Source organism: Atractosteus spatula, chromosome 7 (assembly GCF_055471065.1).
Source record: "Atractosteus spatula isolate fAtrSpa1 chromosome 7, fAtrSpa1.hap1, whole genome shotgun sequence".
NCBI classification, from domain to species: domain Eukaryota; kingdom Metazoa; phylum Chordata; class Actinopteri; order Semionotiformes; family Lepisosteidae; genus Atractosteus; species Atractosteus spatula.
The window spans coordinates 42,547,620-42,569,599 of NC_142712.1; the positions used below are offsets into that span (position 1 = coordinate 42,547,620).

General features: G+C 40.4%; 1 protein-coding gene across 1 annotated transcript; it reads left to right on the forward strand.

The window, feature by feature from the left end:
- The first annotated feature begins 925 nt into the window (after positions 1 to 925).
- On the forward strand, positions 926 to 21,538 carry gnai3 (guanine nucleotide binding protein (G protein), alpha inhibiting activity polypeptide 3). Its single transcript, XM_088920295.1, has 9 exons — positions 926 to 1,650; positions 11,020 to 11,062; positions 11,344 to 11,485; positions 13,707 to 13,864; positions 15,424 to 15,552; positions 16,725 to 16,854; positions 17,370 to 17,523; positions 19,023 to 19,234; positions 19,704 to 21,538. Exons 1-8 carry the CDS (start codon positions 1,533 to 1,535, stop codon positions 19,211 to 19,213), a joined length of 1,065 nt encoding a protein of 354 aa, XP_088776421.1. The 5' UTR covers positions 926 to 1,532; the 3' UTR covers positions 19,214 to 19,234; positions 19,704 to 21,538.
- Positions 21,539 to 21,980: the final 442 nt, after the last annotated feature.

The window sequence follows — 21,980 nt, forward strand, 5'->3', positions numbered from 1 at the left end:
ATGAGTGTATCTGATCAGTACACTCATGCTATATTTAATCACTGGCCCGAGAGCTCCTCTGCGCTTTCTCCGTCGGTCCACAAGACGGCGCTCCAGTACTTCAGACGAATTCGCACCGAGGGATTCTGGCAGAATACAGAGTCGCAGGAACAAGAAGACGAAAAGTGTTCATTGATACGTTTAAACAAATGTAGAATCGACTAACACTATTATGGTATTAGTGTTGGCGGCAGTAGTAATCATAGGAGCAGAGTATTGTGTTAAAAGTGGGGGGGGAAAAATTAAGATGAAAATGATTTAAAGAAAGCAGAGACAAATCCAACCATGTCATTTTCAACGTGCGTTAAGCATTTTAGCATCGCCCCAAGGAGAATTATAGGAAATCAGAAACCAGACAAAAGAAATACAGAAGAAATAAAGGATTTTTTTAAATTTTTGTCCAGCATTTTAAGATTTCCTCTGAAATGGGAAGGAAATGTCTTGCTTTTAAACGGTGGCGCAGTAAAAGAAGGTATTTCATAAAAAGTTAATATCAGAAATCCGTAGTGTATTAAAAGACTAGGTATATGATAAGAGTAATTTTCTACCGCAGTATACTTTCCAAATCGTCTACTGGTGTTGTGCTAACCCTGCTTTTGCAACACTTCTTTATAAATTCACTGCAATACCTAAATTAGGCAAACGATTGAAGATTAACTTAATTGGTATGAGGCAGCTTTGTGATTTTTTTAATCTAAAATTTTTGAATGACTTTCTTAATTAAGATTAAGACGTTTTCCGAGGAATGTACATTTTTTTTTTTTAGAATATTGTGCGGTTTTCAGCGACTATTGGCATATCCCTACAAACTACATTTCCCATCACCCCTGCGCCCCGCTCGCTCATTTCCGCTTCCCGTGCAGTGACTGCCCTCATTTGCATACAATTTGATTTTTTTTCCTCTCTCTCTCTCCCCGACGAGCAACGGAAACGGCGCGAGACAGCCACACCAGTAATTTAAAACATTAATTTAATAAGGGAGAAAAGTGTGAGACACCGATGGATTACTGTTTTTTAATCAGAAGGAAGATACTATAACGCTGTTAGTTTCTCGTGTTATCGGGAGGGCTGCATTTTATTTTCCGATTTTGTTTTTGAGTTTTTTTTCTTTTTAGCCAATGCTCAGCGTGTGAAAGCATTGGAGAGGGCAACGCCTGCTTCTCGGCGAAACACTGAAGGTATGCGAGGACATCACGGGATCAGGCCTTTAATTTTGCCCGTTATTTTATTTCGGGACTCGAGTTACCGTCATTAGGGTGTTCGTCTGTTTTCATCTCGGTTTTGTAACATTCGCTGCTTGCTTTCCCATGTGAGAGAGTCGGTGACCAACGCCTTTTTACCCCCCACCCCACCCTCCGACTGCTCTTCATTAATCTTTTTTCTGTCCAAGCCCGGCAATCCCTCAGCCGTTGTCTTGGGAGAGAGTGTTTTCCCACCCCCCTCCCCCGTCACTCGCTAATTTTTTGGGGTCTTGGGAATCTGGGGCTACGGAGATGGGGTGCACGCTCAGCGCCGAGGACAAAGCCGCGGTGGAGAGGAGCAAGATGATCGACCGCAACTTGCGGGAGGACGGGGAGAAGGCCGCCCGGGAGGTGAAGTTGCTCCTGCTGGGTAAGCCCGTCTCCGAATGACCGGTCTTGGAAACCCGGGCAGGGGGAATCGGTGGCCGTGATCGCTCGTCTCTGTCTCGGACAGATCGCGTCCCCGCTCGGTCTCCGTTGCCGATCTCGGGGCTGTTATCTGAACTTGTGCTTGTGGAAGAGTGCTCCGTTGTCTCTCATCTGCTTCCGCGGAGCAGCGCTGGGAACGGAGGGTTAGAGAAAAGTTGGAGAAAATGTTTCACGGGCGGCACAGGTCTGCCGAGTGACCGTGTCCGCGCTGACCCCTGCGGTCCACCCTGCCTCCTCTGTCGTGACATTTAAATGTCTTCTTGCCAAACTCTGTTCAGACTGTCCTTTGAATGTCACTAGCATCCAGAAAATATAGAAACTGATTTTCCATATTTTATAAAACGAGGCTTGTTTTTAACTGCCCGGAGAGCGTAATGCGCAATAGCTGGTCATTTAAGATGCTCTGTCTTGTATGTGATTTCAAATCAGAACGTGTTTGCTCGGTCATTGTTTGAACTTTTGATCACGGTAAGACAGTCTAGCGAGTTATCCCCTCAGCGAGTTTCAGAGGCAGTTCCAGGTCTGTGAGACTCGTGGTGTGGTGGAATGTGAACTCAGGACGGTAATGAAAGCCTTCCGTCTTCATAGCGAACTGGGCTTTAAAACATTCCTCGGCACGGGGAAGAGGTCCAAGTCTCTGGTGCTGCTTATTGACCATACGTTTCTTTACTGCCCCACACAACGAAATAACACAAACAGAAAACTGAGACTTAGAAAAAAAGATGGAGTGAAACTACAGTAGATGGGAGAGCCATGCTTTTATATTCAGTTCACACAGCCGGCGTTGTTGACAGTAAATCAATTTGCCTTCGCTCTGTAAGCACTTTACCCGGCGTTTGTACAGCTGTTGGGAAGCGAAACCCAGTTTTTTTTAGGACACCCAACTGCCCACAGCTTGACAGGCACTATAAAGCAACAGTAGTGTGACTTTAATAGGCTTCAGAACCTCTTCTGGATTAAAAGATAAAATGAAGTTACTAGATCACCCAATCCGCTTCTGTTAATTATTAAAATGCAGGCTTAGGGGGATATGGCTGTCCTGGTAGTTGAGCATTTCACTCAAGCTCTTTAAAGTGGACTCAGCTCTTGTGTTGTTCCCCTGATGCTGTTCTGCAGAGCTGTCAGACTCCCAGAAGGAGCAGCTTTCTGATAAAGCCTTGGAAAACATTCAACCATTATTACTGTTACGTGAGTGTCAAGCTGAGGGGAATTGTCGAACCACCAGTGGTCTCTGTGTCCTATGATGTCATTAACATTCCACTTTGTGGTCATGCTAGCTGATAGAGCGTCTTTCAGTGTGCTCTAATTTGTTTTATTTCAGGCCTGGTGCCAGTGCAAACAGATACAGTATACTGCATTTGCATGGCTGCTGTATCGGGAGAACCTGTGGCATTGGCAGCTTCTCAGATTAGATCAAAGCTTTATGGAAAACTTTGAATTTTGACACTCGGAGACCTGCAATACAGAACGCCTGTAGACACTGAAGTGTGTAGTCTTTGGAAACAGTCCTCTGCAGTAAAAATACATTCTGATTCATAATACTTTCTCCCTAGTGTACTGTACCTGGGCTTATAGGAGTATAAGGCACTCTAGATATGTTGTCGAAGTGTAACAAAACATGTCTAGACCTCTGTTCTGCAGCCTTACAGTAGTTATTATATAGAAAAGAGGGGGGGAAATAAATTAAGATAACTATTTCCCCTCCTTTCATTGCTTTTTGGTATTTTATCAAGTTAGGCCTTTCTAGCACATTACCTACAAAGATCAGCGAAAGCTAATGTAAGAGACTTAATTAGTTTTAAATTGCTTAATCCCTGTACTTTTGAAAGCGCTTGGTGGCTTTCTTCCTAATGGTCATGAAAGATCTGCTGGAGCTGGAGACTTGTTCCCTCTGCATCATGCATGAGCTGCCTGTCTGGCACTCTCCGCTCTCAGCAGGCTGTTGCTGCAAGCTTCTGGTGGTCCTTTCCTGATTGCTCTCTGGGCTTTTACCATGCTTGTGGTGCAAGAGACTGTACTTTTCCTGTTACCAGTACAAGAGGACAGATGAGAAAGTAGCGGTTTGCAGTCTTTCAGTAGCGTATGCTGTTGTGTCCCATCCAGTCTTTCTTCAATTCAGTACTTTATTGCCATGTCAGCAAAGCTGATTGTATTTTTCTCTAGTGAAGGTTGGGTAAAAGCAAAAAAAAAAACACACTTATACATACAATATATTAAGGTACCTTACGTCTAAATAGGTGCTATTTCAGAAGCGAGCACTATTACATTTGATGCTTTGGAACGTATTCTCCCCGAAGGGAGAAGTTTACAAAAGGAGTTGGCAGGATGGAAGGGGTCTGTGGGCATCTTCTAAGCTTTCCGTTTGATGCGGCTGTCGTAAATAGAGGCAGCAGAGGGAAAATCGCGTTCAGTGATCTTGGAGGCTGTGTGCATGACTCTTTCCAGCTTTTCCTCTCCTGGACAGTTGTATTGTTGTACCACACTGTTATCGAGAAGGTGACCACACTCGAAATCACAGTTCTATAGAAGTGTTATTGCTTCCTGATGGACTCAGAGGGAGTACAACTTTTGATGGGCTTTCTTCATGATGAGGCTGGTGGTAACTTCCTGCTTCAGTGAGTGGTATGATAAGAAAACTTCTTTCTTATGATAAGAAACTTGGGAGTCCACTCTCTCTACAGTGTGGCCATTAATGACAAGTGGTGGATCCCATAGTAGTTTAATGCAACTCAAGGAATGAAAAAGAAGCCATTTTAAAATTTATAGTTAAACCAAGCGCTATAGAGCAAAGAAATGCTGGGTAACAAAAGTCCTGTCCTATATGAGTCTTCAGACTGCCAAAGAGAAATGTGGTTGCTGTGTATGTACATATCGGACTCTATCAAGTCTACAAACGGGGCCAAAGGGATGACATTGTGCAGGAGATTGCTCAGTCCTGGGTGCAGTCTTGGTAGAATTCTTTTTTTCTAACAACAAAGTAAATTGTAATTGGGAATACAGAAGATGTGGCAGGTGAGATTTAGAGGATTCATGAACTTATGGCTTGCTATAGGGCTGTTGTAAAGGTTCCTTTTGGGGAAACCCAGTGATGTTGACCCTTCCTTGCCATCGTTTGTGTATAAAAACCCATACCTGATGTAATCCTTGGATTTACTTTTATAGATACAGGTATGTGCTGACTGAATTTTGCTTTGCTGTGATTTTGAAGATAGTTCACAGGGACCTTTCTGGTGAAACGGTGATAGTGATCTGTGTAGTAGAACAGAAATGTCAATTTCAGTAGAAGTCTGCTGGAAGCTAAAATGGTGTTAGTTTTAGTGCAGCATTAGTCTGCACAAATCATCCAGTATGCAAACATTTTTCTTTTGAGTGCAAGTGTTAATGTTTCAAGCAGTGCATTGTCTGATCTGTTTCCTTTCCTGAGTACTGTGCTTAAATAGCCAGTATGTCACAATTTGGAGCTTTGGAAAACCTCATAATGTCCATGCCTCGTATAAAGCTTACAGGCATGCAAGTCTTAAATATTGAACCTCAGAGTGAACCTTTTATTACAACACAATTGTATTGCATCATTAAACCCCCCTTGGGTTTTATTTCAGGAAGAAAGTATTATAAGCACAAATAAAGTGAAGGTGATGGGCATTAATTCAAGTTACATAAACTCTGTAGGCAAGTTTGCAGATGAGACAGCATCAATGCTCTCCCAATCTAAAACACCACTTTGTGCTAGGTAGTGCTCATTGAACTTCATCTGCCTTCTTCTGATTGCAGAGAATACTGAATTTGAGTCACTGAACTATATTTTGAATATTAAAGACTGGAAGAGTGAAGGTCTTCTGTCAGGAATTGTGGGGAAGAAGTTGAAATAGACCATTCCAATAAAAAACACCATTTCCAAAGAAGGTTTATTCTGATGAGCGTTTTAAACTTGAATGATGGAGGTTCCAAAAAGGTTAATTACGTGATGTCTTTGATTTGGGCATGCCCTGTTGTAGAGATGCTGCATGCTTTAAAACCTCTAGCATCTACTTGCCCTGCTGGCAGTATTCTGAAAGCAGCTGGCTGAGAACCTGAGCTCCAGATGCTGCTACACTATGGGTTAGTGTCAGCCATAGGATGGGGTTTCATTTAGATAAAAAAGCAGATCTTGCAAGCCACAAAACTTTGCATAGCTGGAAACCTCAGTACTTGCTGTTTTGTTTTACCTAAAATAGATTTGGGAAGTCATGACTGAAACGTATATGTAATCTTGGGTTTCTCATACATGCCAAAGGATTTATTCAGTTGTTAACAGCAAAATACTCTTGGCAAAACCCTAGTACAGTTCAAACTGGTGAGGGACTTGATTCCAAAAGGCTTGAACCCATCATCTGTTTTTCTTGGTTACAAGTTTCCTATTTAGATTTTTTGTCAGTAGACTAATTGTATTGTCTCCATGTCTCCTACAATCCTGGATGCCTGGTTCCTCTCTTTGTGTTCTCTAATCCGCCCCTGACGACAGCAGTTCTCACACTGGAGCAGCTGCACTGTTCTGCCCATTGTGTTCTTTGGAGCGCTGCTTTTCTGAGCCATGGGGCCACTGTCTTTCAGCGCTACAGGGGATTCTGAGGTAGCCATTTGGGAATAAAATAAAAAATTCAGTTTTGCTTGAAAGGATGTTTGTTCTCCCACTTACTGTATAAAGTAAGAGTAGTGTAAAAAACAGGAATTATTAGTTAAACTGAGCTGACAGAATGAGGTGGTACTTTTCCATTCATGCCATCACATGCATGGCACATACAATTAAGTGAGCTAGGGGGGTGATCAAATACCAAAAGGATTATTCTACACGAGTGGATGCGAATGTAATTTTATATTCCTCAAAAAAGAAATATACTTGACATTTCTAAAAGATTGATCCCCGTACATTTTCCATAATAAAACTACAGAAGACCACATCTATAGAACCTCCGAGTTTAGCCACTTGCCGCTTATGCCCCTAGTCTATTGGGGATTTAGTTTTGTTTTTCGAATGAATTCAACTGTTAGCCAAGCCACAAAGGGCTAGCACTAGACCCTTGAGACAGCCAGCTCCATCAGCATTAATATGTGCATGGTCGCTGATTCCATTATTGTGGCTGTGCTGTTCCAAACAGCTGGCTCTAATAATAACCCCTTCACATACTGCTTCAGGGTTTCTGAAGAAAGAAGGGGTGGTCATTGTATTTGATCTTTTTTCGAGACTCCCAGATTGTCAGTCTTATCAGCAAGCGATGTGCTGTAAATCTGAGTAGCATGATGTTTGTGTCTTTCACGTCTTAGAATTGTTTTAATACTTATGTGAGCAGTTTTTTTAAGACGGAATGTCAGCTCCAACTCTTAGAAGAAGAGCTTATTTATCCTTATTGACTCTTTTCCTTCCTTCACAGCCTTTGCGGTAGAAAGCTCTTGAAGTAGACCTTGATCTTTTTCTCTCCCTGATTGAAGGGAGTGTGTGGGAAACAGTAGAACAAAAGCTGTAGTGTTTGTGGTTAATCCTATGTTCCTGATTGTGCATTTTTCTTCCAAAGCAAGTATTCGTGGTAAGGATCATGGTGTTTTAATGTGGAAATATAGATACTTTATTCTATAAACTGATAACATAAGCTTGCACATTTAAAATAGTGGTTTCTAGGCATTTTCTCATTACGTTTTTCATTTCTGGTTAGGAAGTGGCAGAACAAGAACCTTCTTTGGTACACTCTGCTCTGGGACAACCGGTGTGAAACACTTCAAGTGTTTGAACCAGCTGGTGAATTTCCAGGCCCCTGCTGCAGTAATGGCTTTCATGTTTGATCTTGTTGTGTCACTTGAAGCAGCAGTGCCCCTCAGCCTTTTTGGTCTTAAATTGCCATAACAGCTTTGCTTTTGTGCTTGAACTTTATTGTCCTCCTGTTTCTATCACTTAGAGAATCCACTGCGGTGGTGCTCCCACTGTATCAGCCTTTTGGCATGGAGAGTGTGGTAATGGCTAATTAAACACATTGGAACAATAAGATAAAAGGAGGCCTTTCACCCCATCCAGCTCGCAGTTTGGTTTCCGTTGTTCGGCAGTCATAGGCTGTACTGTGGAAAAATCCCTCCCTTCCCACATGGTAAAGGAATAGTTTAGAACAGCCAGTCAACCCTAATCTGCATAGGTCTGGGAGGTGGATGACATGAACTTGACCATACTCTATAGACCAAATTAGGACCTCATCTCGTTATTTTCTCATTTTTATTTCATTTGGGTAGTACTCTACCTGTACCCACGTTTAAACCTCGTGTTTCTCAGCTGTCTTTTCCTCTCTCTGCCTGTTTGGGGTTCTGTGAAAGCTTCCTATCCAAGTGAAGAAGAATCTGAGTCCCATGTGTGGTATCGCTGTGTGTAAGTGTCTTGTGGTACTATAATAATTCATTTAGCGCTGGCTTGCTCTAGTACTTTGTCCTGGCACTTAATTTACACCAAATATACCTGTAAAAAAGCAGAATGTCTAATATTGAGACAGGCCATGCCAGGCTGAGCGTATGCACTGGGAGGTATAGTCAACCAGCGAGAGTGGCAGGATGTGTATGTTTACAGTGCAGCCTGAGCCTCCTCTAATCCATCTCCTGCTTCTCTACATGCAGACGTCTATTGTGATCTTGCCTGTTAATATTCCTGTGAGCCAAAACCTGGCACATTCTGGCAGATGTAGGTCCCCCCCATCAGTCTCCCACTGTAGTGAAGTTGAAGTGAAGGCGGACTTTGTCAGAGCTTGTGTTAATCTACATAAGCTTTGACTGAATGTTTAATCAGAGCCAAAGCCAAATTTGATGTATTTCTACTGTAACTATTCAGAAATAAATTTCCTCCTATCTAAAATGGATTGTTAATTACATTCTGTGGTCAAAATATCAGCACTGCAGCTAACAATAACCCAGTGAAGCCTTCCTACTTTGCTCAAATGCTAGAAATGGCACTCCTGGGAACCTCACCATTGAACCAATGCTGTAATTGCCTCTGCTAGCATTGATTCCACACAGCAAGTTTCTCTGGAATACATCCCCTGTGTTAAGCAAGGTTTTACTGTATTTGCATATTTTCAGTTTGCTTAAGCCGTATGTGGTTTGTGAATTGTAGCATTTGCCTTCAAATTGTACAGAATGTTGAAATCATTTTTGTGGCCATGAATGTTTGACTCTGGGAGTCTTTTGTGATAGATCTAGGAAAAATAGAGTGCTCTCTCCTTTGCTCCTGGTGGCATTCCAGGCATTATAGAATGCACAGACAACTGACTAAATGTGGCCTTTTTCTTGCAGTGCCATAAGCTTTGAATTAAGGCCTTTTTAAAGGACCTGATCAGGCATTGTTCCACCTAGACCTCATTGGGTAAAAGTGGATCTCACGAGCTTTTGTGTGATTGGCAAGTTGCAATGCCTCACTGCTCAAGCTGTATTGCTGGTCAGAGGGCTTAAAACAAATTTACAACTTTTTGTGAAAGTACATAAGCTATAACTATAGTATTCTCATTCCAGAAAATGTTGCATTTCTTTTTGGCTTTGTCATTTTTGAACTGGACTGTTGCTGTACTGGATCTGTGACAGTGGCTCAGTACATAAATCAGGTACCTCAGAAGCACTAACACACATACTGTCAGTAAATGCTAAAAAGTTCCTTTTGTTATTCGTTCCGCTTTGTATAGACATTCATAGTTCATGGCATCAGGGCCTGCATGAGCTGCCCTGGGGTGTCCTCTTGCATCTTCAATAACATTGATCAGTCATCTTGGCAGCATCTTTGAGCCATTATTTCTAACAAATTCTGCTCTTTAAAGTATTTTGTACTAGGGCTCTGGGCAAGAAAGCAACATTTATGCCTAAAGTATCACGGAATATCCACCAAAAGTATAAAGGCAAGCACAACTTAATTGGTTTAACACAGAGTATTGATTTGTTGATTGAAGTGTGTAACACTGATAACATTGACAATTGGATTTGTTTTGGAAACGGGGGGACTAATTGATCCTTGGCAAGGTAGTGGGATGAATCTGTCCCTCTGCTGTCAGAAGCTCACCTGAGGGTTTGGTACTTTGCTGCCGTAGTGCAGTCAGACCTGAAGCATCTTGCTGGGGATGTCAGGGGACTTTTCTGGGCATCTCACCGCAGACCTATGTGTGCAGTAGTCTATTCCATGAGAATGGAAAACTGATTTTAATATCAACGGTACAGGTGTATATGCTTTTAAAATCAAATTGAAATGTACAGTATAGCAAAGTAAATGCTGTGACTTGTCTGCTTCAGGTTTTACACTGTTTTGACAATGAATGGAATGATCTCCCAGTCTGTATTACTTTTTAAAGTATAAGCTGACGAGAAGATTTGTTTAATTTACTTTATTTGTATATACCCCTCTTTTGTTTTATTGTAAAGTCCCTTGATGCCAAAGGTACAGCCATCACCTTGCAGTCTGTATTTTTTCAATGGTTATGTTTTTTTACATTTACTGCAGCACGTTCTAAGATTGAGCCATAGGTCTATTTTCCGATTTGTTTTCATGTCCTTGGGTGCGCATGATGAAATATGCTCTTGAAAGAGGGACAGCTGAGGCACAATCTGCTGACGGAGTGCAGACCCAATCCCTCACCCACCCAAAAAACACTTCAGCTTTGGAAAAACTCTAATGGCGCACATCTGTCAAGTCTATATGCTGACCTGGATGTGCTGCCATCTGTTTTTTTTACTTTAGAAAAAAGTCATCTTGATAGAATGAAGCAAACTTTCAAATAAACATTTGAGTTTTACGGTATATTTACAGTAGGATGTCCACTTTTTTCCTTGCTGCAAAAAGATTTTTCCTTTTAAGAGAAAAAAAAGAAAATGAAGTTGAGCAGTTTGGTTTGTTTTGAAATAAAACCTCTATTTTTGTTCAGTGTTTATTTAGCTTTTAGGCAATGTGGCACCTTTAGGTGAACTTGCCAAAAGTGAGCCTGTGACCTTAAAGTGCTGATCTGAGTATGGTTGTACTGGCATGAGGCAGGTTGATAATGAGGCACTTGGACAAACATGTCTAGAAACGACTTTTTTTTGCTGCTGTTCTTCAGCATAACCTTCGCTTAATTTGAAGAGAATATGGATGTTGGTGCTGCTTGAGTTCAAAACGTTCCTTGGCAGCATCCAGGTCCCTTCTTGGATTGGTGTGGTTCTTCAGGATGTGACTATTGGTGTATTTGGTATAAAAGACAGAATGGCAACTCAAACACTTTTCATGTGACTGTTGTATTTCCATTAAAACCTGTTTCTTCCAAGATTGACTTTTTTTTCTTGTTTACAGGAGCTGGAGAGTCTGGGAAAAGCACAATAGTAAAGCAGATGAAGTAAGTTAATTAACTAAAAGCTTTATATTGTGTAAATATGCATATAGTTTGAATGCACTGTAAAACTGTCCAAACACAGTCTTGTTAAAGTATTCTGCCTCTCCTAAAAAATTCTTAAAAGCTAAACATCCTGTGGTAGTGTCACTGTTTTAAAAAGACCTGGGTGAGTTAAGTGTTCTTAAAGAACATGTCCGCACATCTCCCAGTTTCCTCAGGGAAGACAGTAATAAAGATATAATGTTGTGACAATGTGGCTTGCTCATCATAACTCTGTTCCTCAGAATTATTCACGAGGATGGTTATTCGGAGGAGGAGTGCAAGCAATACAAAGTGGTTGTGTACAGCAACACCATCCAGTCTATCATTGCCATAATCAGAGCCATGGGGAGGCTAAAGATCGACTTCGGAGACCCTGCTAGAGCGGTAAGTGTGGTGATGAGGACTATTCCATCTTAATGAGTTAATAAGACTCAGCATGACGTAACTAATTGCAGTTTGGTGGTTGATGTGTTGAGCATATCAGTGCAGGTTGTACTGTACAACAACATTCATGGCCTGTATGTCATGATGGCAAAGGGGCAGATATTTCTGGTAATGAGTAGTAGAGTGATTTAAAATGGAAGGGAAGATATTTAAAATCTTCCCATGGTTCACAAATTAACACACACAAAGTGAATTGCATATGAAAAGAGAAATGTTAGGATTGCTTCTGCTCAGTTAGATCTTAATGCGTTTACATGTTACAAACTGGTGGATATGAAATCTCAAGCATTCCTGCCATGGTAGGCAGAAGAACTAAAAACAGAGGGGAAAATCCCAGGGGATTTTCTAGCTCAGAAGGCATTGGTCATTGCAGTAACGGAAGTAGATGACTTCTAGTAGAGTGAGGGGGGAAGTGCTTGAAGAGACACTTGCTCCTGGAGCTTGGGCTACAAGGGGAGGGGGGGTCAATTTATGCACCTGGTAATTTTCAGGTTCAAAATATAAATAATACATTTAATGGTGCCTAATAGTAGTTTCTGAGCCATTTGATAAAAAAAATTAGATGTTCCTAGTCGTTGCCACATGCCTTGTTTTCTAGCTGGGATACATCTTAGTTTAATATGTACTTTTCAAAGGCCTGGTGTGTTCTGCATATGTACTCTGGGAATCTGAACTGGTACTAGTCCAGCTCTTCCTCACTCTGCACAGCCTTTGCAGATGTGGGCCTTACAATCAGATGAGGAAGGAGTCCGTGGGGACCAGCAGGCTTTGTTTACATTTTGCCACTGGAAGGCTTACTTGAATGAAAGCTGGACAGGTCTGCCAGTTTGTGCTATCCTTTCTATACACTATGCCTGCTGAGCAGAGGCACTTTCTTCAGATCAGTGAATAAAGAGAAACTCTGAAAAGCTGCCTTTTCAGCCCCTTTGATCTGGGTCAGGCTGCAGTGTGATATTTTATTCATCTCAAATTGTGATATGCATGCTTATGAGCCTTTCTTTCCTTGCAGGGAACAGAGAAAAATCTCTTGGGCCATGTAGGTTGTGTAGTTTTCATCCAAGTGCTAGTATTGTGTTCTGAAAATATTGCGTCCAATTAGCTATGCAGTATTGTTGAATGGCTTTACATTCACTGGGTACAATCTAATCTTTTGTATTTCTGATTCTGTACAAAACTGTTTTTAGTGTACCGGGCTTGTTTTCGGAAGACTGAGTAGCCATTTAAATGCATGGAAGTATGAGTTTATTCTTATTTTGTGTTGACAGCAGAGCTTTTGAATTCTTAATTAGAATCGCACCAGATGCAGCTATTTATCTGAAAGTGAGGTTTTCAGCACTTTCCATTGTAGAATTAGACTGTTTTCATGGTTTTGTATACGTTTCTGAACAAATGCTGATTTTTGTTTTCAGAATCGGCGGTTTTTAGTCTAAAAGAGCCCAGACTTAGAACTAATGTGACCAGGTCTTCACTGTTTTCTAAAGAATAAATTTGAAAGCAAAGCTTTTTTGTTTTTCTTAACTTCTGTTTTGAGGAGGCACAGGGACGTGCCATCAGGACCTTTTTCTACTCTTGACCTGCTGCTCAGTTTGGGCTTTCAGCACTCCCTTTTATTGAACTGCTGTAGGCTTTGGCTTCTTGGTGTTTGATCTAGTGGAGTGTGCTGTGTTCTGGTCATACATTAAACCCATGCTAAGATGTTTTGGTTTATTTAGGTGAGGTTTCTTTGCTTACATGTTTTTACTGTAAATGCATATTTTTGTGAATTCTCTGGGGAGGTTACTGCTTTTCCTTTTCTAATAGTTCAGGTGGGTAGCTGCGTCAGCATGCGTAGGCTGCAAAGGAACAAGTGATAGGTTTACTCCATGCTGAAAAAAAGAAGAGAGAAAACACGTTTCGGCCGTGGAGCCTTCTTCAGGTGTGGTGCGACACCTGAAGAAGGCTCCACAGCTGAAACGTTGTTTTCTCTTTTGTTTTTTTCAGCATGGAATAAACCTATTACTTGTTCCTTTTCTAACGCACAGTTAACCCCTGTTATCTGTGGCTGAAGCACATAAGCCATATACAATTTCTTGCATTAGGAAGAAACTTGCTCTCCATGAGGCACACAGACACACGGACAAGGAGAGAAGCTTTGTATGTAAACATTGTATGTTTATTTCAGGACGATGCCCGTCAGTTGTTTGTGCTGGCAGGAACAGCGGAGGAGGGGATAATGACTGCGGAGCTGGCTGGTGTGATCAGGAGACTATGGAAGGATGGTGGTGTCCAGACCTGTTTCAGCAGATCCAGAGAATATCAGCTCAATGACTCTGCCTCATAGTAAGAGATCCTCTCCTTTGTCCGTGGGCTTCATTAACATTGTTAATTTACACCGTTCTCTCCGAGCGGTATTGTCCCTATTGGCGAAGTATGTGACAGGGGGTAGGAGGGGAGTTTCTCACATCATAGTTGCTGAACCACTGCTTCCTCAGTCTTGACTTGTTCAGGCAGTGATCGTCTCTAAGCAGCTTGCAGTTAATATTTGACCTTGGCAGCTGGCAAGTTGAGAGCAGTGTCCTGTATAGCCTGTTCTAAACGGTGCAGTTTTGAGGCTCAGAGCTTGGCGCTTGCAGGGGATGCTCTCCATGTGGCATATCAGGGTGAGGCAGTAAGCATCTGGTTCTTCTCTGCCATGTGGGCAAAATGCTGAGTGTGAAATTGTAGAAGTTCCAATGTTTTTTGTGCTGGTTTGTGATGTATAATTTTGGCATAATTTCTAAATTTAGGTTGCACAGAACTTTTTTAGCTTTAATTTTTTTAAATTGATTACAAGCTCTCCCTCCTATACAGCAAAATGTTTGGAACTAATGCTGCCCTACTGCTTGCAAAAATGTATTCACAATGAACAGTGGGACACTTGCAAAAATCTAGAGTTTTTGAAACATGCTTTAGGACCTTGTGTCCAAAGGGAACTTTAAAGTTAAAGGATAAAAACACCTTCCTTTATAGAGCTTCTAGTTCATATTTATCCTTATTGTTTAAGACTGTGAACTGAACTGCCCTTTTGTTCCTTTATTTCTCATATATTGCTGTCAAAGGGTATTTCTTTTTTTTTAAGTCAGGAAAATTGAATCAGAAGTGTGCAAGTTCAGTGTGGTTAGCCTTACCAGAAAATTGGAGATTTCAGAAAAATAGTACTTATCTGATGTATGTAAACTTGACCTCAGCAATTTTTCTCCTTAATGTACACCACTGGCTTTTCTTAGTAACAGAAATGAGATATGGCCATTTAGTTGCTAGGAAGTATTTCAAGTTTCAAGCCAACCACTTCTTAAAGGAAGCCTGGGTGTACCTTTTAGCAATATGGCTAGAAAGCTTCTGTAAGCAGGTACAATCCTGGACTTGAGTACTTGCTGGAAGAATTTTGTAAAATATCTACATAAAGGATTTTTGTTTCTTTTAAGTATAATTGATGAATTCCTGTTTGGCCTTAGCAGTTTTAAGTGATTTAGTTCCTCTTCTGTGCTGCTATGTAATGCAATTTACATCTTTCTTGCTGACCCAGGGCTTGTAATGAGCGCATGGGTAAAATTTTAATACAACAGTTATTTCCCTTTCACTTACTAAAGGTTTCCCGGTTTTATCACTGAGATGCTTAATCTAGCTCAGGCTTTCCAATATCTCTTCACCTGTTCATGAAATTCATTATATTATGTTATTACGTTAACTAGATTGTGTTCATTAATGATTTTGCAAAAGTGCTTTCATTTTCATGTCCCTTGGTGTAATAACATTTGAGCTGGACCTTTCTTGGCTTGTAATTTACACTGGGGCAGTTTTTATCTCATGAAAGAATCAAGGGTTCAAGTCTTACCCAGTCATGTTGGCCACACTTGCAGTTACCTCAATGACCTGGACAGGATATCGCAGCCAAACTACATCCCAACACAGCAAGATGTGCTCCGTACCCGGGTGAAGACCACCGGCATAGTGGAGACTCACTTCACCTTCAAGGACCTCTATTTCAAGTGAGTAATTGAGTCATATTTTGTATGAGGGTAATGAAATATTCAAAATATCGGGGCCTTTTAGTCTTTGTAAATTGAAAGGACTGATCCTGATGCCCTGTAATAGGTATTTTCAGAATGAATTCTCTTTGAGGTGAGTAGAGGTTATTATGGATTAAGCCTTAGGACACCGAGGAGAGAAAGGAATTTAATGCCTTGATTAAATGTTCATGCAATTTTTCTCCTGACTAAACCAGGGCTGAAAAATGCTGTGATGGCAACAACTGTCCCAGCTTTGGTGCGACACCAGCAGGCACATAGTAGAACAAACGCTAAGAAAACGTCTTCAGTTAAGGAGTTAAAAACAGAACATGCCGTCCACAGAACCTTGGCAGTGCCTTGATTAATGCCTTGTGTTCTTGTGCATCCAGCACAGCTAACCTCTCGAATGCCCTGATCTTAAAGAGAAAGCCACAGTGTCGTTTGTAAAGGAATGTTAGCGACAGGAAGCGTCACACTACAGCAGATCTGAATATTGAAGAGCAAATAAGTTGTGAAAAACCTTTTACTTTGTCCCCATGGTTCCCCCAATATGCCTTGATTACCAGCCCAGGGTTTCTGCTAGTGTTCTGTGTTCCGTAGTGGATGGAATAGGTGTGAAGCATGCATCTCTCAAAAGGATAAACAAAATGGGTTTGTTTTGTGTTTAAAGTAAATATTTAGAATTGGTCTAGGACATGAGTTTAAACAGACGAAAGCAGTGCCTTGAGGACATTCCCTAGGATTTAAGGCAGAATGTATGTGGTTGTTAGGCTAGAACTGAATATCTTGGTATTAGTTTAAAATCGCTTTCCACTGCACGTTCTTATGCTGTTATGCTTTCCTCAGTGTTGATTTAAGTGAAACACTTTTGGCATTATGATCTTAAAAAATTGTGCATACATGTCAGAGGTAATAACTGCTAAAGCTCTGAGCTTGAGCTTGCCTGTGACTTAGAAAAATCTGACATTTTAAGGTAATAGTTTGGAAAAGACAAGTTGTATAAGAATGAAGTAAAATAGTTTTGTTCTTTTGGTGCTTTTTTAATTACAAATGCATCTTATTTAATGCCCACCCCTTTAATGCCTGTTCAGGTTCTTTTTATTAGATACACGTGCAGCATTTAGTGGAATGGTGTCTTGTTCTTTTCTCAGGATGTTTGATGTGGGTGGTCAGCGATCAGAGCGAAAGAAGTGGATTCACTGCTTTGAAGGTGTTACAGCCATAATATTTTGTGTGGCGCTCAGCGACTATGACCTCGTTCTCGCAGAGGATGAAGAGATGGTGAGAAGGATTGCAAAAATGTGAAAAGGGGTTCTCATATGAAAGCTTACAAACAAGAGAAGACTCCTGTAACCCTTCTGTCCCTTTTTGTGGTTAATAGCTTATTTACACCAAGAAGACATCAAGCTGTTTCTTGAAGGAAACTAGTTTCAACAATATGGCTGGGTAGCTTCTTCTATACTTCCAATATTTAACTACACAGTTCAACAGCTCTGCATTTGTTTTCAGATTTTTAACATTGCTTTCTGAAAGCTGTCTTGAAAGTAGAAGTCCATAGGTTGATTTGTTTGTTGCTTGATGTTCAACAATCTAGCAAATCAAAACCAGGTGAAATCTTGTGAATGTGAAGGCTCTTTAAATCGTTTACCAGTATGGAGATTTTAATTCAATGAAGATAGTCGGTAAGGAACTGATTAAGTAGGCTTTATTTTTCCTTATTTGTAACCTGTGGACATGCCTATCTTGAATATTCCTTCTTTTTTGTAGTGCCTTATTGTGATTTGTGCTTCTTTCAGAACCGCATGCATGAGAGCATGAAGCTGTTTGACAGTATTTGCAACAATAAGTGGTTCACGGACACATCTATTATCCTGTTCCTCAACAAGAAAGACCTGTTTGAGGAGAAGATCAAGAGGAGCCCCCTCACCATCTGTTACCCTGAGTATTCAGGTGGGTGTGATTAAGTCCCGTGATCATTAACGTTAATTCATTACATCATTAATTATCTGCGGGTTGTTACATAGAAATGAGTGAATTCTAAACTGGTGGAATTGTGCAATTTCACTACAGCGCTTCTATGCCCAGGGTATAAACCTCACTCTTCTGCACGTCCATTCATTGTCAAGTCAATATTGACTGTTTCCAGGTTGGCCGGACTGCTGCTCCGTCGAGGCTATATCTTGCAGGGATAAATCAGCATGCCTGTGAAGTGAGGGGACAACACAAGCCCTGAGCTGCACCGATCATAGCGTGTGGTCTCTGGGGGTTATTAGTTTAATTACATGAGCAGTTGTCGGAGTGGTCAAATTTCACAGTGAAAACAAAAAATGATTATATAATGGGAAAGCTTAAGTGGAAAGGTTATAAAAGCTTTTGTCATTCAGGTGTGGAAATTAAATTCTAATGAGCTTGTTGTATTTGTGAGCCTGAAAGCATCATGTACGCTAAATTGAGATGTTCTGTTTTCCTGGGATTTTGAATTACATAAAGCTGTAGTCATTTTCTGTTCTAAAGGGTGAATGACTTATTCTTTGCTGCCTCATTACTATTTTTGAGCAGTGTGTAGAATGTTGAAGTTCAATTTGCTTTGGTTAATTACCAGTCGTCTTCCTGCCTGGTATTGCGTTCTGGTTTATCAGTTGTTTCAATGCTGTAATGCGTCTAGCACTAATATTTACCACGTGATCCTTCGTAATAATGTGCTGTTGTACACATATATAATGCACTCTTTATGTAAAAAATCTACAGTCTTAGTTCTCCACTATGTGCCACAGTTAGCAAATGTAGGCAGTCTCTTACTGAGTGCAGGAATGTTCATTTGATTTCAGAAGGCAGGACAGTGCGATTCTCAACAGCGTTCATCTTTAAACTCATTAAATTGCATCCTGCTCTTGACTTATTTTACTGCTAATTTTATTTTGGTTCTATGAGCTGTTGATCATCCTAAAAAACATACTATGCGGTTAATGGCACAGTCTGTTTTGTATAATCTTCCATACCCTGAGGCGTTTATTCAGAGCTGCATTTAAATGATGTGCTTTCTGACTCTGAGATGAGAATCTTCAGTCTTTCCTACCATGCTGATATAGGAAGCTGGTGGTTCTGTGCCAAGCCTCCCATCTTAGTTATATTTAGACTGCAAAAGTACTTGTGTTAATCCTTCCTGGACTTATTTCTGTTCTGTTTCCAGATGAGAAAAAGGCTTCCAGAAAAGATGAATAATCAAAGGAAGACAAATCCTGCATAATATATTTAAATTTGAAGTACAAAAGTATAGAGAAAAAGCACCTAGTATCTGTAATTTTAAAGTAACCTTCCAGAACAGTGAAAATGTGAAGCTCAGACGGCTGGGGAGTGAAGAATCTTGTGTTTGTGTGTGTGTACGTGGTGTCAGTTGTCGTGTTTTCAGGTGTGGCGGTTGCCTCACCTTACTTTCCACTTCTTTTCAGGTTCCAACACGTACGAAGAAGCTGCAGCGTACATTCAGTGCCAGTTTGAAGATCTCAACAGACGGAAGGACACCAAGGAGATTTACACACACTTCACCTGCGCCACGGATACGAAAAATGTGCAGTTTGTGTTTGACGCAGTGACGGATGTCATCATCAAAAACAACCTGAAAGAGTGTGGTCTCTACTGAGACTGCCGACACATCTTACAGGTTGGAATTTGTTGGCTGCTTAAGCATGCTGTTCATTAATACACACTTATACACGGAAATACCCTTATCTGAAACCAAGGACAAGAAGTCTGATTATCTAATTATAAGAGTTCAGAAACTGCAGTCCGTCTTCCCGAAACTTGGAAAGCTCAGGCCTGAAAATGCATTTGCAGCGGAGCCTTAAGATGGAATTGTGCAGTTGTTCCCCAGTCATTTTGGGTTGAGGATCTGATTAAGTCAAGATACGAAAATATGGTTAGCAATTCCCACACAGCTGTTCCGAACAGGACTATTTGAAATTCCCCTGTTTTGCCCTTTTCCTTTAAAGATGATAAAGCTCTCACCTGAAACTTAAATGTTCCATTTAGAGTGTAAAAGGAATTCTGTTTTCACTGCTAATACAAAGTATGCATTATTGACTATCTGCCCTTTTCTCTGTAATTGAACTGTCTTTTGTTTTTATTTACAGTTTCTTCAGAGTGAAGCATGTAAATTGAAGAATGATCACTGTTTTTATCTGCAAAGGACAGCTGCAGGCTCACAGAAGGACCAAATGGAAACTGACATGCTGCATGCAGAATCCTTGTATTCTTAAATGCCAAATTCTGCATTTTGGATTTATTTTAACTCTTAACATTTGAGGTTAAAGCAGATTGGAATAAACTGTAAATAAAATGTTATCTTCCTCTGAACTTCGGGACTTCACCATTCCACACAGTTTTTTTTCTCCTTCAAAACACGAGGATAAAAAGTGACACATTTCCTAAGGAGTTTAGCTGTGTAGTTAGCAAAGGGATGGAGAGTATTTAAAGAAGTCTATCCTTTGAGCGGAGTTGTAGAAATCTCCGTTCAAATGGCTTATTTTGCCCATTTAAACTTGCAGTGTTGAGCCAGAGAGAACCACTTTCCTATGCACAGTGACCAAAATGGATTTTCTCCTGTGAGATTTGGTTCAAACCATATTGTAGACTGTTAGAAAATAATTTTTTAAACAGCATTCGCTAGGTTTTATATATATATATATTCAGACCACTGTTCCAATTAGCCTTCACTTGTTCATAATTTCAACTGTTCCTTCTAGATGCCATGTCCTCTTGCACTGTTAACACTACATGATTAGTTCATTTATCAAGTCCATTCCAGTGTCTGTGCACTTTCATCACTGTTCATCTGCTCACTTAAGAAATGTGATCATCCCTTTGGCATCTTGTGCCATTGATTCACCAAATGAATTAGATCATTTTGTGCCATAAGTCCCCTGTAAAGTATTGGAAGCTCTTCTGTAGCAGCACAGTGTATTTGTGGGTAATGAATAATCTTGTTTAAACCTCCTTGGAGCAACTTTGGATGTTCTGGATGCTCTTTGCATGTTTCTGTCCACTTAATGTGTGGGAAGTAGTTTATAATGAGAATAAGCACACCGTTCACCTAGGCAGCGTTGTTAATTTCGGACTGTTGAGGAAAAAACATTAATTGATTCTGATGTTGAGAACGAACACTGATGGTGAGATAGTTTTACTCTGCCAAAAGGGACCACTTGCTACTAACTGTTTTTATGTTTTTGAGTCTTGTCCACATTTCATTAGAGTTGCATTTTCAGGCAAAGTTTTAAGTGCTCATGAGATTTTAAAAATGGTTTGGACTGATTTCTACATTACAACTTAACCGTATGCATTAAGAAATGTTGCAGCTCTGTCATGAGGCTTCTCTTCTGCCTTATTAAAATTGCATGGATTACTTAGTATTCACTGTTTGATATTTTAAACCTTTTTTTACCATTTTCCAGGGCATTGAAATCAATACTTCCCACTGTTTAATTTTCAACTTTGTATTTCCTAGCAATGTGAGGACTGCATATTTGTAAAACTTTCACTCCAGTATCATAGATGTGCTGCCTTCAATTTAATAGAACACCATGTTAAAATACATCTCCATAAACTGTAACAAATTTTAAGAATCGTATTTTAAAAATGGGGGAGTAAACCTAAAATGCTGTATTATGGAGTGCTGTGCAGTAGTGTCGCAGTGGAGTGTTTTAACTTAAAATGAATTTCAGCTTGGAATATACTGAGTAATCATGATGTTTTTTTTAACAATTTTGTATGAATTTTACATTGTAATGGTTTCTGGGCCAACAGCATGCCTTGATCTTGTACAATTCCTCAATAACCAGTGCCATTGTTAACTGTAGCATGTTCCACCTTTTTGTTCCAAGTGCATTCCTTTTGATTTGACTCATTCTGTCAATTTGAATTTGTACAGGCTTACTGTTTACTTTGGCAATATTAAATGGTGGTGATAGGCCCTTGTGTGTTATGATGTTTTTTTTAAATGTGATGTGGCATCATCCCACCTCTACAAAATACTTTAACCTGCAGTTTAAATGTTGGATTGAAAAGTTTTGGTTGTTCTCTGAATAATTCAGTGGCTGGTGTAAGCAATCCAGGGTAATGTTCTTTTTTTTTTTCAGATGGGGAATATGTTAAGTCATTTAATAACTTGACTAAATAACTGTACTGATTGGTTTTACATCAGCATTTTCACTCCTGGTCCCACAGAGTCTCTTGGTACACATTCCATTTAAAGCCATAAACAGCCTTACTTAATTGATCATGCCTTCGTGGGTCTTGATTTCCATTCAGAGTTTCAGTCCTTTGTAAGTGGCACGTCTCATCCGAACATGGATTGAGGAGTACCGGCAAGGAGTTATACTTGATACCATCCACAGCATTTCACAGTCGTGTTC